Source organism: Euphorbia lathyris, chromosome 1 (assembly GCF_963576675.1).
Source record: "Euphorbia lathyris chromosome 1, ddEupLath1.1, whole genome shotgun sequence".
Lineage (NCBI taxonomy): Eukaryota > Viridiplantae > Streptophyta > Magnoliopsida > Malpighiales > Euphorbiaceae > Euphorbia > Euphorbia lathyris.
In genome coordinates, this window is record NC_088910.1 from 9511282 (window position 1) to 9529502 (window position 18221).

Below are 18221 nucleotides of genomic sequence, written 5' to 3' on the forward strand. Positions count from 1 at the left end.
AGTATTGTGCTTGGCACAGTCATATGGTCTACTAAACCTCCATACTATGTATCTTGTCAATTGGCTTGGTATGCTTATGGAAAAGCATTCAACATGGTGTTGTTTATGTGTATTGCTATGAAGCTTATAACTGACTCTGAGTATGTGATAAACTATGGAAAAGCATTCAACATGGTGTTGTTTATGTGTGTGAACATGCTTAGTGCTCCTTGTATATAACTTAGTCAGACATGAGTATGTGATAAACAATATGAAGCTTGCATGTATGAAGCATGGTCACTAAGTGAAGCATAGTCATATGGTCAACTAAATCTCCATCACTATGTATCGTGTCACTTGGCTTGGTGACAGAACCGAAATCCATGGAATGACTGAAAAAAGCTTCAGCTCATATTATCTTCCATTATATTCAACAAATTTAAGCTAGAATTATTTTTTCTTTGCCTGTACATTTATGTTCAGAGCACATATAGCAATAAAGAAACTCTTACTACATTTGTATTCCTTGAGAAGTTGTATAGGATCTTTTGGAAACTTACAGATGGCTGCTCCAGCAAGGCCGTAAATGTCATTGACTGACTAAACGCCGAGGTAATCTGTCATTTACAAAGACAAGGACGTAATTACATGTCGAAAAGAATAAGTACCTGATCTTTTCGTTTCGTTCTGAGCAGGCAATCAAGGCAAAGTTGTGATAAGTTGTTTTGTATTCAATCAGCAACATTGCATCGAAAAGTGATTTCGCGGAAGAAATCGAAACTGTGAAAACTTGTTCTCATGTCTGTGGTAAAAGCTGCATTGTCTCCGATCTCCATAGCTAAAAAAGTCATTAGTTCATCAGTTCCCAGGTTCACGCATGAGTTTTGACATGATACGATCAGAGATTGGCCCTGCCATTAATGTCGGTATTTTCTGCATTTACTTAACCGATCGCACACCCACAGTTCTCACGCGGAACCTATACTGCGGTTGAGACTCTTCGTCGTCATCATCATCTTCATCATCTTCACTCGAGTCATCCTCAACTTTGTCCCAACGAGCATAATCCAAAGCTGAATGCCCCTTTGGCTTTGGGATTGTTTGCCAGCCTTTAGATTGTGGCTCAGGTGATTCCTTCTTCCTCCGTGCTTGAGCTATAACTTCAGCAGCAAGAGTCTTTCTGGGCTCGACTTTCTTCTGCGCTTGAGCAATAACTTCAGCTGCAATAGTTTTTCTTGGCTCTCTGCTTATTTCAGGTGACACATTGACGTTTCGTGCTTTAGGCACAACAAATTCAGCACCAGGAGTCCTACAAGGCTCAGTTTTCTGGTTAGTTTCTGTAGGAGCCACAGCTGTATTTTCTTCACCATTTTCTTCTTCTTCCTCATGTATACATTCTTCTCCTTCATCGTCTTCTTCTTCCTCCTCTTCCAACTCAGCTTCGGATTCAGGTATAGGAGCTAGTGACTTTCCTTGAGCAAAATAAAATTAAATTTCTTTAAATAACAGAAGTAGAAAAATAATTCCAAAATTGTCATCCTAGCCATGAACACTATGTGGCCTTTTCGGCGTGTGAACATGGGAAACGGAATGCTGATTTAGAGTTGCCGCCAATCAATAGGTACAGTCACATGAAATGTCAGAAATATTCCAAAATGCAGTCGAAAAAAGACCAGACAAAAATGGGTATCTACAAGGTAGAATACTTAATTGTCTCAAACAAGGGTGATAAGGCGACGGCCTCAGACCAGCCATTCGTCATGCCACAAAAGATGATAGTCCCAAGTTAGACGTGAGGTTTCCACCTTAACTTGATGGCTAACAATTGATTTAAGCATCTTTTTTATCTTACCACAGCAAATGTTGTCTATGCTAGTATAATAGGGCAAGCTATAGGCACAAGCTGTTATCTCTTTGTACAATACCTGTTATCCCTTCACAAATCCAATGTATAGAAGTACATTTTTTACCCTGAAGTTGGCATCAATGGACAACTAGCCCCAAGTTTAACTTTTATGAACCTAAGGGTCGAATTTGTCATGAAAGTTGAACTAGAGCTATTTGTCCACTTGAGGTTGGAAATTGTACTTTCATCCCAAATCCATTTGATAAAAAGAAAAGAAAAGAAAAATTGAATGGAAAGTACAATCTTCTTAGTTTAAGGATGTAATACAGAAGATTGATGGATCCCAAAAATGTTAACCCGTAAGTACAATACAGTGTACAGACACAGCCCGCTTGACACGACCTATTTGACACGATTTTTTATCTTTGTTGCACTTATATTATATACATAATCATGTGGAACATATAAATCACATAATAAGATAATCCCTTTTGTACAGAGCCTCGTTTTCTGGGTTCAAGGCTCAAGACCCTGAGCCTTGACTGAGGCGCGCCTTTAACAACTATGGACACCCCTAATTAGAAGCATTGACAACAGATTTTCTATCCTATATTACAGCATTGGACATGATAGACAAAAAACAAAAAGTATATGATGAATTACATGAGAAAGAAACAAAGATATCAGCAGATATAAGAGTATACCAATTGTGTTCTCAACCGAGTTTCAAGATTTCGATAAACTTCTGAAGATGGATTCAACTCCATAAGCCTGTTGACATCAAATAGAGCTGAGTGATACTCTTTGAGAGTTACTAGTGTCTGTGCTCTTAGCATCAAAGCTCCAGCGTGCTTGTTATCAAGCTCCAGCACTGAAGTACATTCTTCAGCTGCCTATGATGAAAGTAAACAGTAATTTAAGTTGCAGCCATTGATTAAAATGGTTACACTTATTAGCAACAAAACCTCAATTACTTTCAAGGCATAAACCATTAAAAGAAATTAAACTGAATATCCAAATGTTAGAAATTGGATCATTTGTTGATTATAACAAGCTTGATATAATACGGAATACAAAACTAGACATTTAATCACAAGAGCAAGAGATTTGCGTGGTTCGACTATTTTCCAACATACATGGGCGAGGATGAGGATACAATTCTCAGCACATAATTCATTAGTAATCAGAAAGCAAGAAAATCTTATCCTTTTAGCAAGTCTCTAACTCTCTCAAACTCCATGAGACTCAATTACATCCAAATGCTCACATGTGTATCCTAAATAAGCAAACAATCATTGCTTATATAGGCCTAAAAGCTACTTTGCACGGATACAGACACCGACATGGACACAGATAAGGACACTGGAAACGTTATTTCTAAAACAACCATCATAAAATAGCCTACAAAGTAAAATGCACATCACACGGACACGGAGAAGTGTCAGTGCAACATAGCCTAAAAGTATAAGAATTCACTTTAAAAGTCCTATTCCAATTAGAAAAACCAAACTAAATATATTCTAGAGATACCTAGAAGTCAAAAACCTAAAAGGTGTATGAACTAGAAAAGAATCAAAACGATATATACTAAGAAAACACAATTCCAGGACAAAAATCATCACTAAATCAATTAGAACCAACGAATTCATAATAATAATAACAACAATAAGAAGAAACGAAGAATAATACCTTCTTGAATTCGTGCAACTTCAAATAACAAGCAGCCCGATTACTGTGCAAAGCGATCTTCTGGGCCTTAGTTTTGGCGACAGAAAGCGCCTCCGTGTAAAACCCTAGAGCTTCCTCGTAGTTTCCGTCTCTGTAAATCTGGTGAGCCATCTCGATCTTGTTCAACGGCGAAGACGCCGCCATGACTAGAGAGATCAGAGAAGGCCAATCCGCAACTTCCAAGATAGATTCAAAATAAGTAAATCATGAATTTCGAAATCGTTCGAGCTGTGAAACAGGTTTTTCAGAAATGACAAAACAATTTCAATCAATAACGGGTTTCTCAGAATTAAAAGAAGAAGAAGACGCGGGGAGAGAAAGCTAAGCAATCATGGATATAGTGATTCGATTAGTGATGAGTAGGACACGGAATTTGCTTGTTGAAATTACATAGTAGGGCCGAATTTCAGGAGGGAAACTTGAAAATGTTTGCATATGGCCCAATTGGCCTGTCGGTGCTGACTTAACGGTGAGCTAGATAGAATTCCGTTCGGTTTGGTTCTAATTAGATCTGTCCATGGCTGGGTTGGGCCGGGACGTAATAGACTTTTATATAAAAATACTCATCTCAAGTCCAGCTCACTACTATTAATTTAGACGGGTCCATATAAGCCCATCCAAAAAAATATACGTAATTTTTAATTATAAAAAATAAAAGGTTTAATGCATATTTACACCTTAAACTTGGCAAGTTTTGCTTAATGGCATCTTGAACTTTTTAAAATAACCTATCACACACCTATAGTTGGCTTTAAAAACCTATTGCACACCTATAGTTGGCTTTAAAAATCTATTACACACCTATAGTTGGCTCATTCGGACCTCTTACACACAAAATCATTGATCTTTCGTCTTTAACGAACGAGATGGTATGCGTGTTATAGAAAAAAAGAAAAGCGCGTGAGTTCGTTCGATATGCCACCTCATTCATCAAAGACGAAAAATCAACGATTTTGTATAGGAGGTCCGAATGAGCCAACTATAAGTGTGTGACAGGTTTTTAAAGCCAACTATAGGTGTGTGATAGGTTTTTAAAGGCAACTATAGATGTGTGATAGGTTATTTTAAAAGTTCAGGGTGCCATTACGCAAAACTTACCAAGTTTAGGTGTGTATATATGCATTAAGCCAAAAATAAAATGTATACCTAAAAATAAATATTTAATTATAAATATATAAATTTCTTAATTAATATAATAAAGCAGGTCAGGCCTAGACCGAACTAGACCTAAGATCAGTTTTCATTGTCCAACCTCGACCCAATAAACACGGATATGGACAGCTATGCGGGTACCCATGCACGTAGATAGGTCTAGTTCTAATGGAAAAATCAACAGTTAATCTGATTTTTAATTTTCATTTGGATATTTGCTTTAGTTTAAAAAATATTAAATTTGCTTAGTAATAATATCTGTTTTTTTTAAAAGAGCCATTAAGTACAAAAAGTGATTACATTATCGATTATTTGAGACTAAACATGTTTATAGATCTGTTGTTTCTCAGCTCGCCCGTCTAAGCTCGCTCTCTATGAATTGAGTTTGTATATTCATATTTATATTCAATTCGGCTTAAACCCTACAAACGCAGATATAAAATAGATTAGATTTAGAATTTATTTTGACAGTTGATAATTTTTATTAGATTTTTTTTATGTTTGATTTTTATTAGATTTCAGTTGTTAACTAAATGAAATCAAACTTTAATTTTTTGAGCGATTAAAATTATTAATTTATGATAAATTTGGTTTTGTTAACACTAAAAACGAATATGAAAGTGAAATAGAAGTCGAGCATGCTTGAGATTAATCCCTACGGGAAGATCCTGAACCCTAACCGCCGATGCCTCCTCCCTCTTCATCCGATGGGACCTCCGGTAACGCCTCCCCCTCACGATGATTTCGTGGAAATAGGAGTTCTCTTCAATCCAAAATTGTGGTCTGCCTCCTCGGCTGTACCGCCTACTCCAACTCTGACTCTGGTACTCGTTCCGCCGCAATCATATATTTCAGCGATTAAGAAATCCCTCCCTGCAGCGACAACATCGTCTGCCAAGGTTAGTAATATTGGTGGAGTTCGCTCGATCAAAATCTCACAGGAAGCATACAATCGACGGATTGATTTGTGCAAACACTCTTTAATTGGTAGATTGGTTTTATCTAAGGGAGAGGTGCCTTGGAAGGTTCAGGAACTAAAGCAAATACTCTCGAAGGTCTGGGGAATTACAGAACAATGGAGATTAATTTCGATCAGGAAAGGATTTTTCCAGGTCTTTCTGCCATCTCAGGAGGCTAAGGATTTGGTCTTGAGTAAGGGAGTAATTGCGGTGAAGTCGGGTTCCTTCTGTCTTCAGGCTTGGGTTCCTGACTTCGATCCGTATGCGGAAAAAGCAACCACTACACAAGTATGGGTAAGATTGTACTCACTTCCATGGGAGTATTGGGATACACAAATACTATCAGACATTGCACAGGGAATTGGTCATTTGATGCGCTTTGACAACACCACACTGGAAGGGGAATTTGGACACTTTGCCCGTATGCTTATTGATGTAGATCTAGCTACTGAGCTCCCGATACAGTTGGGAATTGAGAGGGATGGAAAACAGCTATGGATTGATGTCATGTATGAGAAAATTCCCAGCTTCTGCAAGGTATGTTCGTGTATTGGTCATATGGCCTATGATTGCAAAAGGAATAAAAAGCCGCAGGGCCTCAGGCTCGGTTTAAGGATTAGGACTTGAATAAGAAAACTGAGAATGTCTGGAAGGAAAATCCTCAGGAGAGGAAGATCACTGAAGTGGGGAATTCAGGCGCTGATGTGACTGGCTTAAACCTGGATACAAACACACAGCCGGAGGAAGAATTTACTGCTGAGGATGTGCCTCGTCCGGATTCCCTAGGGAATAATAACATTGCCTCGCCCAGTAGTGTGTCTTCCTCACCAAGACGTGGGCAACGCGAGACACTATCATGGGCCAATCATGCAGAGATTGAGGACGATGCCTGGCAAACAGTCACTCGACATAGAAAGAGCAAATTTGATAATACCAACTCAATGGTTCCAATAACTCGTTCAAAAAGGGTCAGCAAACCACCCGCTCGTTTCATATGAATGTGTTATTCTGGAATTGTTGTGGTATCCACAATCTGGAAACCCAACGCTTTCTCTATAACTTGTGTAATAAGCACAAGCCGGATTTTTTGTGCCTGGCTGAACCTATGGTTGACCGGGAAATCATTCACGACTCTTTTTGGAGCAGGCTCGGTATGACTTTCATGGCGGCTAATCAGAGGGAAAGGGAAACGTTATGGCTTTTTCAATCAGTGAATACTACTTCCTCGGTTCTGGTTACCCATGACCAGTTTGTGCTAATCAAAAGCAACATCAGCAACTCCTCTCAATTTCTTTGTTTTGTCTACGCTAATGTCTGTGCGAATAGAATGGTCGATATGTTTGAAGAAATTTCGCGACTCAGAGATGTGTATCAAGGTCAGTGGCTCTTTATTGGCGACTTTAATGCCATAACCGATGCTCACGAAAAGACAGGGTGCCCTCCTGCGGCGAGACCGTGCAGAGAATTTTGTACTTTTCTAGAAAAAGATCACTGGCTGGATGTTGCTGGTACTGGTCCTGCTTTCACTTGGTGTAATGGAAGGCAGGGTGCTGTCAGAGTCAGTAGCAGGTTGGATAGGGCGATTATCTCAGAATCTATGGGGGAAATTTGGAATTGTAGTTGCACGGTTGTTAAGCCCAAAATATACCTAAATTATCATTAGTATTTACATCAGTTTTGCTTCGAATTCATACTATTTATACCTGTTTAGAATACTTTTACTTTCGAATATGTTTCTTTCTTGTAAGGTACCTAAATATTTGGTAAAAACCAAATAGGAAAGAAAATAGCTTAAAACAGAAGAAAAACCCTACAAAAGGAGTCAAAGACGACGAAAATCAAATACACCAAAGCGAGGACGAGGACGAGGTCAAGACAGCGGAAATTAATACCGTGTCGCGACCGAGAATCCTCCATTCTCGGTCGCGACACGCGTCGCCAGCTTCTCCCCTTGACATTTCGAAGGCTAAAATATTTGCTCCCCCATTCTCGGCCGAGAATTTACATTCTCGGCAAGTTCAGAAATTCCTGGAGAGCCATTCATACACATTCGTTTTCGACGAAACGCGTTCATTCGGGTGGATAGAAACGTCCCTTCACAACGGATACGACCCTTCACAATGGACACGACACTTCAATCACGACTCTTCAACATCTATAAATAAAGAGTTGATGGAGAGTTTGAGATATAGAAAAAAGAGAAGATTAGTATAGAACTAATGCAGAAATTTTGAGTCAAGCGATTCAGAGTTAGAAGTTCGATTCTGTACAAAGCAATATGATGTACACACATTGTTTATTAAATAATTACAAACACAGTAGCGTTTAGATTTGTTCATATTAGTTTACATTTTGGTAGTAGCCGACCGTATCTCTATTACGAAGTTACAGCGAGAAGATTTAGTAGAGGATACGCCCCGGAGTCTGACAAACTCTAACGAAACCCAAGGAAAGGATTGACAACCCGTTCACTTGCAAGTCGTCGAAAGGATTGACAACCCGTTCACTTGTAAACTTGTATCAAATTCATATTTCATCTAATAAAGTTCATTCTATTCGATAGATTTTTATGTAGCACTTTGGTAAATGATCCGAAGTGAGTTCTGGTGTTTTCATTAAAACGTAGTTGAATTCAAAATCTTTACAAGGAAACTTTGTTGAACACTTAGGCAAATTGATATCATCAGTAGAGTATCAATTTGGTTAAGGTAGCAATCTAACCCGACCGTAGGAGGATTGACTGCAGTTCAAAGCCTTTAAATTAGAGGAATCGACGTTTATTTCATTGTTATAATTTATGCAAAGTTTAAAGTTGTTTTCTTTGCTTAATGCAAACGAATACATTTGTTACTTTTCTAAAGAACTAAACGTTTCTGTTTTGTAAATTTATCCCTAAATCAGAAGTGGTTTCTAACATTTTTTATACTCTAATCTAATTCTTATTCTAGCAATTTCAAAACCAAATCCAATTAAACGATTTTCCATATTATAAACCTTAAAAGTAAATTTAACCGATTCAAAATAAGTTTTTGTTAAAAAGCGTTCCCTGTGAGATCGATATCTTTTATTACTACAAGCGTATACCGTGCACTTGCGGAAATCGCTCAACAAGTTTTTGGCGCCGTTGCCGGGGATCGCCAAAATTTTTGACAAAAATTTAGATTTTTCATGTTTTATTTCGAATCTAGGTTTATTTATACTTATTCAAACTTTTATATTTTATTTATTTCAAATTACTAATTTATTTATTTTTCAAATTCTGTTTTGAAGCTAGTTTCGGTTCGTGCGAAATTTCAAGTTCATGCGCAGTTCTCGAAGTTCAGGCATTCCACCAAAACCGCTAGACCCAAAAGTTGAAAAAACGGTTAAAAAGAACAAGAAAGACAAGAAGAACAAAAATAAAAACAAGACCCCAATAAAAACCAGAGTTACTGAGCCAGAAATTATGGCTACACTTATGGATTACGCTAGGCCAGGAGTGGCCGGTGTAACAAACAACATAGTTAGACCCCAAATAAATGCAAACCAATTTGAAATTAAGCCAGTATTGCTTAATATGTTGCAAAATAACCTAACATTTTACGGGTTGCCTAACGAAAATCCTAACACTCATTTGATAAATTTCTTAGAAATTTGTGACACTTTTAAAATAACAGATGTGACTGCGGAAGCAATCAAACTTCGTCTGTTTCCTTTTACTTTGAAGGATCGAGCCAAAGAATGGTTAACTTCTATGCCAGCCGCAACATTTGAAACTTGGGAGCAATTAGCCCAAGCGTTTTTATCAAAATATTTTCCTTTAGCAAAAACCGCAAGAGTCATAAAAGAGTTAACATCTTTTTCTCAAAATGATAATGAAACTCTTTATGAGGCTTGGGAACGTTTTAAAGAACTTCAACGTTTATGCCCACACCACCAATTGCCCGCTGAACTTTTAATGCAAACATTTTATAATGGATTGAATCCTACAACTAGAGGTTCATTAGATGCTATGTCTGGATGGTTATTCATGAAGAAAACATCGGCCCAAGCAAGAGAACTTTTGGAGGAAATGGCAATCAACAGTAGTATGTGGCCCGTGGAGCATGGACATATACCAGTGGCGAAACCATCATCCTTAACTACATCATCAGTTAAAGGTATAGTGAATCTTGATCCAGTTGCGATGTTGCAAGCCCAATTTTCTGCCTTATCGCACAAAATTGATAGGTTTATGGCACCGTGCGATCCTAATGGTAAGCCAATCCAAACGGATGTGGATTATGAAGGTATGAGCAAAATTGAACAGGTAAATTTTGTCCAAGGGCAAAACCAAACTAATAACCCTTATTCCAATACATATAATCCTGGATGGAGAAATCATCCTAACTTTAACTGGAGAGATAATAATAATAATACAAATGCTAATCAAAATCGTACCACTAATTATCAAAATCAATCAAGAGATACGATTAGCACTTTATCTTCTAAGATCGACAAATTTATTGATGCTATGAGCGGAAAAATAAGTAATCACGACGATGGTTTTAAACGGATCGAGAATAAATTCGATCAGCTTATTAAAAACCAATCATCTAGCATCCATAATTTGGAGGTTCAAATTGGATAACTCGCTAAATCAATTCCATCCCACAAAGAGGGAAGTCTTCCCAGCCATATGGAAGAAAATCCGAAAGAGCATGTAAAGGCTATCACTCTTCGCTCAGGGAAAAAGTACTTAGGTCCGGAAATGTTCGGAAATTCAACTTTACCAGGAACTGATTTACCAAAATCCAAAGAAGATACATTAAACCAAAAAGATACACCAATTGACTCTAGTACAAAAACTTTTGTACCCAAACCACCTTTTCCACACAAAGTCCGCAATAAGGACTATGACAAACAACTTTTAACGTTTTTAGACAAACTTAAAAATTTGCATATTAATTTAACGTTTATGGATGCGATTACGCAAATTCCCAATTATGGTAAATTCCTAAAATATTTAATTTCAAAGAAAATCAGTTGGGAAGGAATTTCATCCATTTCGCTAACTGAAGATTGTAGTTCGATAGTGTCCAGTAGTTTGCCTACTAAACTCAAGGATCCCGGATGTTTCACCATTCCTTGTAAGTTGGGAGATATTGAATTCCCAAGTTGTCTTTGTGATTTAGGAGCAAGCATAAACTTGATGCCATTATCTATTTTTAATAAGTTAGGCTTAGAAGAAGATATCAAACGTACCAATATGGTTTTGCAATTAGCGGATCAAACCACTAAAAGACCATATGGTATAATCGAGGATGTTTTAGTTAAAGTTGACAAATTTATTTTTCCTACCGATTTCGTTATATTAGATTTTGCATATGACGTTAATTGTCCACTAATCTTTGGAAGACCGTTCATGAACACGGGACGTGCTCTAGTTGATGTGTCGGAAGGGAAAGTAGTTTTGAGAATAGGAGACGATAAGATCGAGTTTGATATGAACTTAAAGAATTACCAAACCATTTGAGGTACGCTTTCTTAGGCGAAGGCGATTCTCTACCTATAATTATCTCTAACAAACTAACATAGGTTCAAGAAGAAAAATTAAAGGAAGTTGTTAGAAATAGAATAGGAAGTATGGGATGGCAAATTTCAGACTTAAAAGGAATTAATCCTAGTATTGTAATGCACAGAATTCACTTAGAAGAAGATAAGCAACCTAAAGCGGATAGGCAAAGACGCTTAAATCCGAATATGAAAGAAGTAGTCAAAAACGAGATTACTAAACTTCTAGACAATGGAATCATTTATCCGATCTCGGATAGTGAATGGGTTAGTCCAGTCCACTGTGTACCTAAAAAAGGAGGCATAACTGTTGTAAGGAATGACGAAGGTGAATTAATACCTACACGAACCACCACCGGTTGGAGGGTTTGTATAGATTACAGGAACCTTAATAAAGCAACTAGGAAAGACCATTTTCCTCTACCTTTCATTGATCAAATGATCGAACGAATAGCTGGTCATGCTTTCTATTGTTTTCTAGATGGCTACTCTGGATTCTTTCAAATATATATTTACCCGGATGACCAAGACAAAACAACCTTCACATGTCCTTATGGAACATTTGCATATAGGAGAATGCCCTTTGGTCTATGTAACGAACCAGCAACATTTCAACATTGTATGACTGCGATTTTTTATGATTTCATTGAAGATATCATGGAAGTTTTTATGGATGATTTTTCCGTTTATGGAGATTCTTTCGATTCATGCTTACAGAACTTGGATAAAGTTTTGTCTAGGTGTGAAGAAACAAATTTAGTATTAAACTGGGAAAAATGTCATTTCATGGTTGACGAGGGAATTGTTTTAGGTCATAAAATATCTGAAAAGGGATTAGAAGTGGATAGAGCAAAAACTTCAGTAATAGAAAAATTACCCCCTCCAACTACTGTTAAGGGAGTAAGGTCATTTTTAGGACATGCATGTTTTTACAGGAGATTTATTAAAAACTTCTCTGTAATTTCCAAACCACTTACTAATTTACTTATGAAAGATTCGACCTTTGATTTTAATGAAGATTGCGTTAAAGCTTTCGAAACATTGAAAACAGTTTTAGTCAGTGCACCTATTATTGCTAAACCCGATTGGGATTTACCTTTTGAAATCATGTGTGATGCAAGCGACTTAGCCGTCGGATGTGTTTTAGGTCAAAGAAAGGATAAGAAACTTCATGTCATTTATTATGCAAGTCACACACTGTCCGGTGCATAATTAAACTACACCACAACCGAGAAGGAAATGTTAGCAATAGTTTTTGCATGTGATAAGTTTAGGTCATACTTGTTAGGTTCGAAAGTTATTATTTATACCGATCACGCAGCTTTAAGATATTTATTTGCTAAGAAAGATGCAAAACCACGTCTAATTAGATGAGTTTTATTGTTACAAGAATTTGATCTAGAAATTAAAGACAAAAAGGGAGTAGAAAACCTTGTCGCCGATCATCTATCAAGACTCGAAGATGAAAATGGTCCTATAGGTGAGACTATCGGTATACGAGATGATTTCCCAGATGAATATCTCTATCAAATAAAAAGTATCATGTCGCCATGGTATGCGGATATTGCAAATTATCTCGCAGCCAACATTGTTCCGGAAGGATTAAATTTCCACCAAAAGAAGAAATTCTTTTTTGACATTAAACAGTATTTTTGGGAAGATCCTTTTTTGTTCAGAACTTGTGGTGACGGAATAATTAGGAGATGCGTTAGTGAAAATAAATATGAGTCTATAATGTCGGAATGTCATTCTAGCTCTTATGGGGGACATAACGGCGTTAGTAAGACAGTAGCCAGGATATTAGAATGTGGATTCTTTTGGCCTACATTGTTTAAAGACGTCCGTTCATTTATTATTCGTTGTGACAAATGCCAAAGAATAGGGAATTTAGGCAGGAAAGATGAGATGCCCCTCACGAACATGTTAGAAGTTGAAGTCTTCGACATGTGGGGAATAGATTTCATGGGACCTTTTCCCCCTTCTTTTGGTAAAACTTACATATTAGTCACCGTAGATTACGTTTCGAAGTGGGTTGAAGCAATTGCAACCCCGACGAACTATTCTAAAGTTGTTGTTGGTTTTCTTGAAGATATATTTTGTAGATTTGGTTGTCCTAGAGTCATTGTAAGTGATGGCGGTACCCATTTCACAAACCGAAGTTTTGATATACTTATGAAAAAGTATGGAGTACGTCACCGCGTGTCAATGCCATACCATCCTCAATCGAATGGTCAGGCAGAGATATCAAATAGAGAACTCAAATGGATTCTAGAGAAAACAGTTTCATCTTCGAGAAAAGATTTGTCTTGTAAACTCAACAATGCGTTATGGGCATACCGTACTGCTTTTAAAACACCAATAGGAATGACTCCATACCGATTAGTGTATGGGAAGGCATGTCATTTGCCAGTCGAATTAGAACACAAAGCCTATTGGGCTATTAGGGAACTTAACTTTAATTTGCAACAAGCAGGTAAGAAACGTTTGCTCAACTTAAATGAGTTAGATGAGTTACGTCATCTATCTTACGAAAATGCGAAAATATATAAAGAAAAAGTGAAGAAATGGCACGACGCCAAGATTAAAGTCAAAAGCTTTAACATTGGGGACAAGGTGCTATTATTTAATTCACGACTCCGTTTATTTCCAGATAAACTTAAGTCCAGATGGACATGACCATATCTAGTCATTAAAGTATTTGACTATGGCTCTTTAGAACTTGAAGGACCTGACGGAGTTCGTTTCAAAGTTAACGATAATAGATGCGAAATCTATTACGAAAATGCTTCAAACAAAGAAATTGCGTTCGTAACGCATTTTTCTGAAGATTAATTCATTTAAATCTAATGTGCTTTATTTTTATTTTATTTTGTTTTGTTTTGTTAATTTTAATTTAGTTTAATGATTTTTTGATTTAGTTTAAATTTTTACACATGCCAATTTTATGATTTTAATTACTAATAGACTTTATATTAAAATTTAGATGCGTAAAAATATGTTTAAGTCATGCTTTTATTTTAATTTTAGGTCATTAGTTCGAATTAGAAGGAATTTGGTGATTCTCAGCCAAGAATTTGGAATTCTCAGTTGAGAATTCACATTTTCAGAATTGTCCAAACAGGTAAGAAATTTCTGAACTTACCGAGAATTTATATTCTCGGCTGAGAATCAGAAATATAGGGTTTCGACGCCTGATTTCCGCAAGGAAATCAGCGTGTCGCGACCGAGAATTGGGATTCTCGGTCGCGACACGGGTGTTTTCTGCACCATCAGACCTGTTTCTTCTTCATCCTGCAGACGTAGCCTTTCAAACTCGAAAAATTGAGTTTCTTCAACATTTTGAGATATGATTTTATGCCTTTTCACATCAAAACAACACTTCTTTTCGTCCTAAAATCCTATAAATAAATCTTAGAGGGTCAGAGTTCTGTTACATTATTTTCCTTTCATCTTTGTCAGAACAAAATTCTGATTTTTCTCAAACACTCCATTATTAGAAAAGTTACAGAACCATTCTTCTTCTTCACAAAACCATGACTACCAAACACAAATCCCCTAAGAAAATTGTTGCTTCGAGCAATAAACGTCCCGACTTATCCAAACGATATGGTGCACCATTTCCTATCTTCAATCATGATGAAGGCAGGCGCTACTATAGGCTTCGTTACAAGTTCTTCGTTGGAATGCTATATATGGACGAGTTTTTAAATAAACAACTCGGCATAAGCGATGACATGAGTCGCTATTTGGAACGATTGGGATGGACAAAATTCGCCAACATGCGGTTTCCTATAATTGGCGACTGGATTCTCGAGTTTTTCTGTACCGTTCGTTTTGTTAACAAACGAAGGGTGCGTCTCAGTTTTCGTCGAGATGGCAAAATATTTACTTTCGGATATCCCGAGTTGCATGCTTGGTTTGGTTTTCCCCCGAGAGATACAATCAAACGGCATCCTGGCAAAGATATGACATCCACAGATATATGGAGAATGCTCACTGGATTTTGGCGTTTCAATCCTCGACTCGCCTACAATCAATCCTTTCACTCCAATTCAATGTTGTATCTACACAAATTTCTATGTCACAGTCTGTGCGGTCGCACATTTAGCAGTGTGGTTCGAGACACCGACTTATATGTCCTTGGAGATATATTCCAAGGGAATACAGTTGATTCTTCAAAGATTCTGATGGAGGGTCTTGTTGTCGCTTCTCAATCCAAGGATAACAAGATTGGATTCGGGAATATAATTTGCGGAATAATTCTCGGTACCAAGGGTACTATTGCTGTTCCTTGGAGTGATACTGAATCTTTTTCGACACTGGACTATGAGTTTTTAGAATATGAAGGTCTAGTGAAACGTGTTTTTCGAGCAAGCCCGCATTTTCTTTCTGCACCAGAACGTCAAGCTTTCGTACAATTGAAAATTGATCCCTATAGGGCTAGAGAAATCCCGATTGATATGGATGAGTATATAGAGTAGTCTCAAATTGTTTATTTTTCAATATGTGTATGTTTTGTATTTATTAAGTTTTAATTTGTTTTTTTTTATGTTTTGGTAAATTTGTACATATATGTCGATCAATAAGAATTTCAAATCATTTTAGTCCATTATTTTTTATATTTGTTTATACATATTGGTTCCATTTCCTTTATATTCCTAAATCAATTTATATTAAATCCATTTCATGTTGACAAATACTACTTATTCTTGCTTTTATGAAGATAATAATGCTTATAATGAACTAATATGGCTTTATTAATTGACACATATGTTCATACTTTCCTCACATTATTGTCTTAATCCATTTTTATTATTATGATCAATAACTTAAGGTTAAACTCAATTAATTAATACATGAACTTGTATTTATTTCATTTAACATGATTCATTTAACTTATATTCATAAATGTACATTAATGTTTCATTAAATCTTAATAAGACATTTATTTCTCTTTATTTTTCAATTAATAAGGATAAACCTTTGGTTTTCCTTGTATTTAATGTTTTTCATTTAAGTTTTTGAGTGCAGGTACAATTTTAATTAGATTCAGGACACAATTAATCAGAAAATTGCACAAACCTAGTCAAAATACACATATAACAGCCACCAGGGACCGATTCTCGGCCGAGAATTATGAATTATCGGTAAGTCCAGCAAAAACAGGCCGATTTCAGAGCGAAATGTTCTCTGAAATTCACGTGCCGCGACCGCGGATCGGCATTCTCGGTCGCGACACGCGACCTGTAGGCCGATTTAATCCGGATTTTTGACATATTTTTAGCCTATTCCTATTCCTACTCTACCTATACATCTCCCTATTTCATCCTATATAACCCTACTCCTTACACAAACCTCACATCACCTCACTTTTTACCCAATCCCCTATATAATTTTCTTCCCCATAATCCTATATAACCCTACTCTAAACCTCTATGGATATGTTCCGATTTTGGACATTTCGGCTCTTGAGCGGGCTCACTTATTGCTTACTTCGGTTCCTCCCGTTTTTATTTCATATGCTTCCCGTATTGCCCATCTTCGTGGCACTATGGGTGGAGGAGCTTCTAGTTCCCAATTTGTAGGTACCGACGAAGGAGGCGCAGCGGAGGAAGAGGAAGATGTACCGCAAGTACAACCACAACCCCAAGCACCTCAAGATGATGATCCGGTAGATTTAAGGCGGATTTTGAACCAAATCAATTCCAATAATCGCCAAATGAATTTAAGAATTGATGATTTGGTGGCAAATAATATAGTGATAAATGACAACCTCAATACCTTGAGGAGAGAGCACAAGTCCACCCGGCATAGGATGCTTTCATTCTTCCGTCGCCAAAATGTGGAAACTTCACCAACCCCTCCGGATTCCCCGCCTAATGCTTAGGTTTTATCTTTTATTTTATTTCATTTATCTTATTATGTTGTTTTTTAATTTCAGTTTGATACACTATTTCTATTTATTATGTTTCGTACAATTTTAATTTATGTTGGATGCTTTTCCTTTGCTAAATTTCTCTATTCTTTCGTATGCTTTATTTCGTACTAATTTTTCATGTTATATCCTTATTTTTGCATCAATGAGGACATGGTCCAAATTAAGTGTGGGAGGAGATATACATATATCATTTTATTTTTAGTATGAATAAATGCAACGAATAATTTTTATGCAATGAATAAGAATAATTTATTATTTTTAGGTTATCATTATCGTTAGAAATAATATTTCTATACGGGCAATATTTTTCAAATTTTTCATAAATCTTCGATACGATTTTAAGTAAAAACGTCTCGAGTGAATGTATTTAAGTAAAAATTCTTTATTTCAATCTCTATTTTATATCATGAATTCATGATACAATAAATCTTATTTTAAATTTTCAATTAGGTTTATAGGCATTAAATTGAACTAACAATTTTAGCTCGGTTTGATTTCGTCTTACATTAACACCAATTGAAATTTTTAAGGAAACTTTAGCCATAATACATGTTGAATTTTAAGTCAATATAGGATGAATGTGTTATCTTTCTTTTTCCCAATTTACAATTTAAATTTTATAATTCATACTAATTAATCCATTAGTTGGATTCTTAACTTTTGGCCACGATTGAGACCAACCTTATCACAATCGAGGTATAAAAGGGAAGAAAATTAAGTACCGTTTACTTTTGGCCACGATTGCGACCACCCTTATAACAATCGAGGTATGGAAGGAACGTTTAAAAACAAAAAATATGCGTGTTTAAGTTTAAAGTAACGATTGCGTCCACCCATGGCATGGTCGGTATCTCTTAAGCGAACACTAAGCAATAAAATACGTATAAAGTTACGATCAAGACCACCCTTATCTCGGGCGTAACTAAGCAAATAAGATTAACCCAAGTACTTATTCATTTAATATATTTCATATATTAGTTTAGGTTTGGGAAAGGAAATTTTGTGCTTTGAAATGCCATGAGACGAAAGACTCAATAACATGCGTGCTTATATCGTCCCGAATACTTCAAATTAAAAATTGAAAATA

The 18221-nt window shown here is 36.5% G+C and overlaps 1 protein-coding gene and 1 non-coding gene across 2 annotated transcripts; both read right to left on the reverse strand.

Annotated features, from left to right (window-relative positions):
• Positions 1–297: 297 nt before the first annotated feature.
• Positions 298–3957, reverse strand: LOC136221439 (uncharacterized). Its single transcript, XM_066008892.1, has 3 exons — positions 3515–3957; positions 2530–2718; positions 298–1446 (listed from the first exon to the last, which is right to left on the reverse strand). The coding sequence occupies exons 1-3, from the start codon at positions 3695–3697 to the stop codon at positions 919–921; spliced, it is 900 nt and encodes a 299-aa protein (XP_065864964.1). The 5' UTR covers positions 3698–3957; the 3' UTR covers positions 298–918.
• A 5521-nt stretch (positions 3958–9478) lies between these two features.
• On the reverse strand, positions 9479–9585 carry LOC136215890 (small nucleolar RNA R71). The gene has a single exon (XR_010682893.1). It is a non-coding gene; the product is annotated as a small nucleolar RNA R71 (small nucleolar RNA).
• Between the last annotated feature and the right edge of the window lie 8636 nt (positions 9586–18221).

Coding starts and splice junctions, on each gene's coding strand:
- LOC136221439 (XM_066008892.1), bottom strand. CDS start 3,697: ATGGCGGCGTCTTCGCCGTTGAACAAGATCGAGATGGCTCACCAGATT. Junction 2,719..3,514: donor AGTTGCACGAATTCAAGAAG/GTATTATTCTTC, acceptor CTTTCATCATAG/GCAGCTGAAGAATGTACTTC. Junction 1,447..2,529: donor CTCGGTTGAGAACACAATTG/GTATACTCTTAT, acceptor GCTCAAGGAAAG/TCACTAGCTCCTATACCTGA.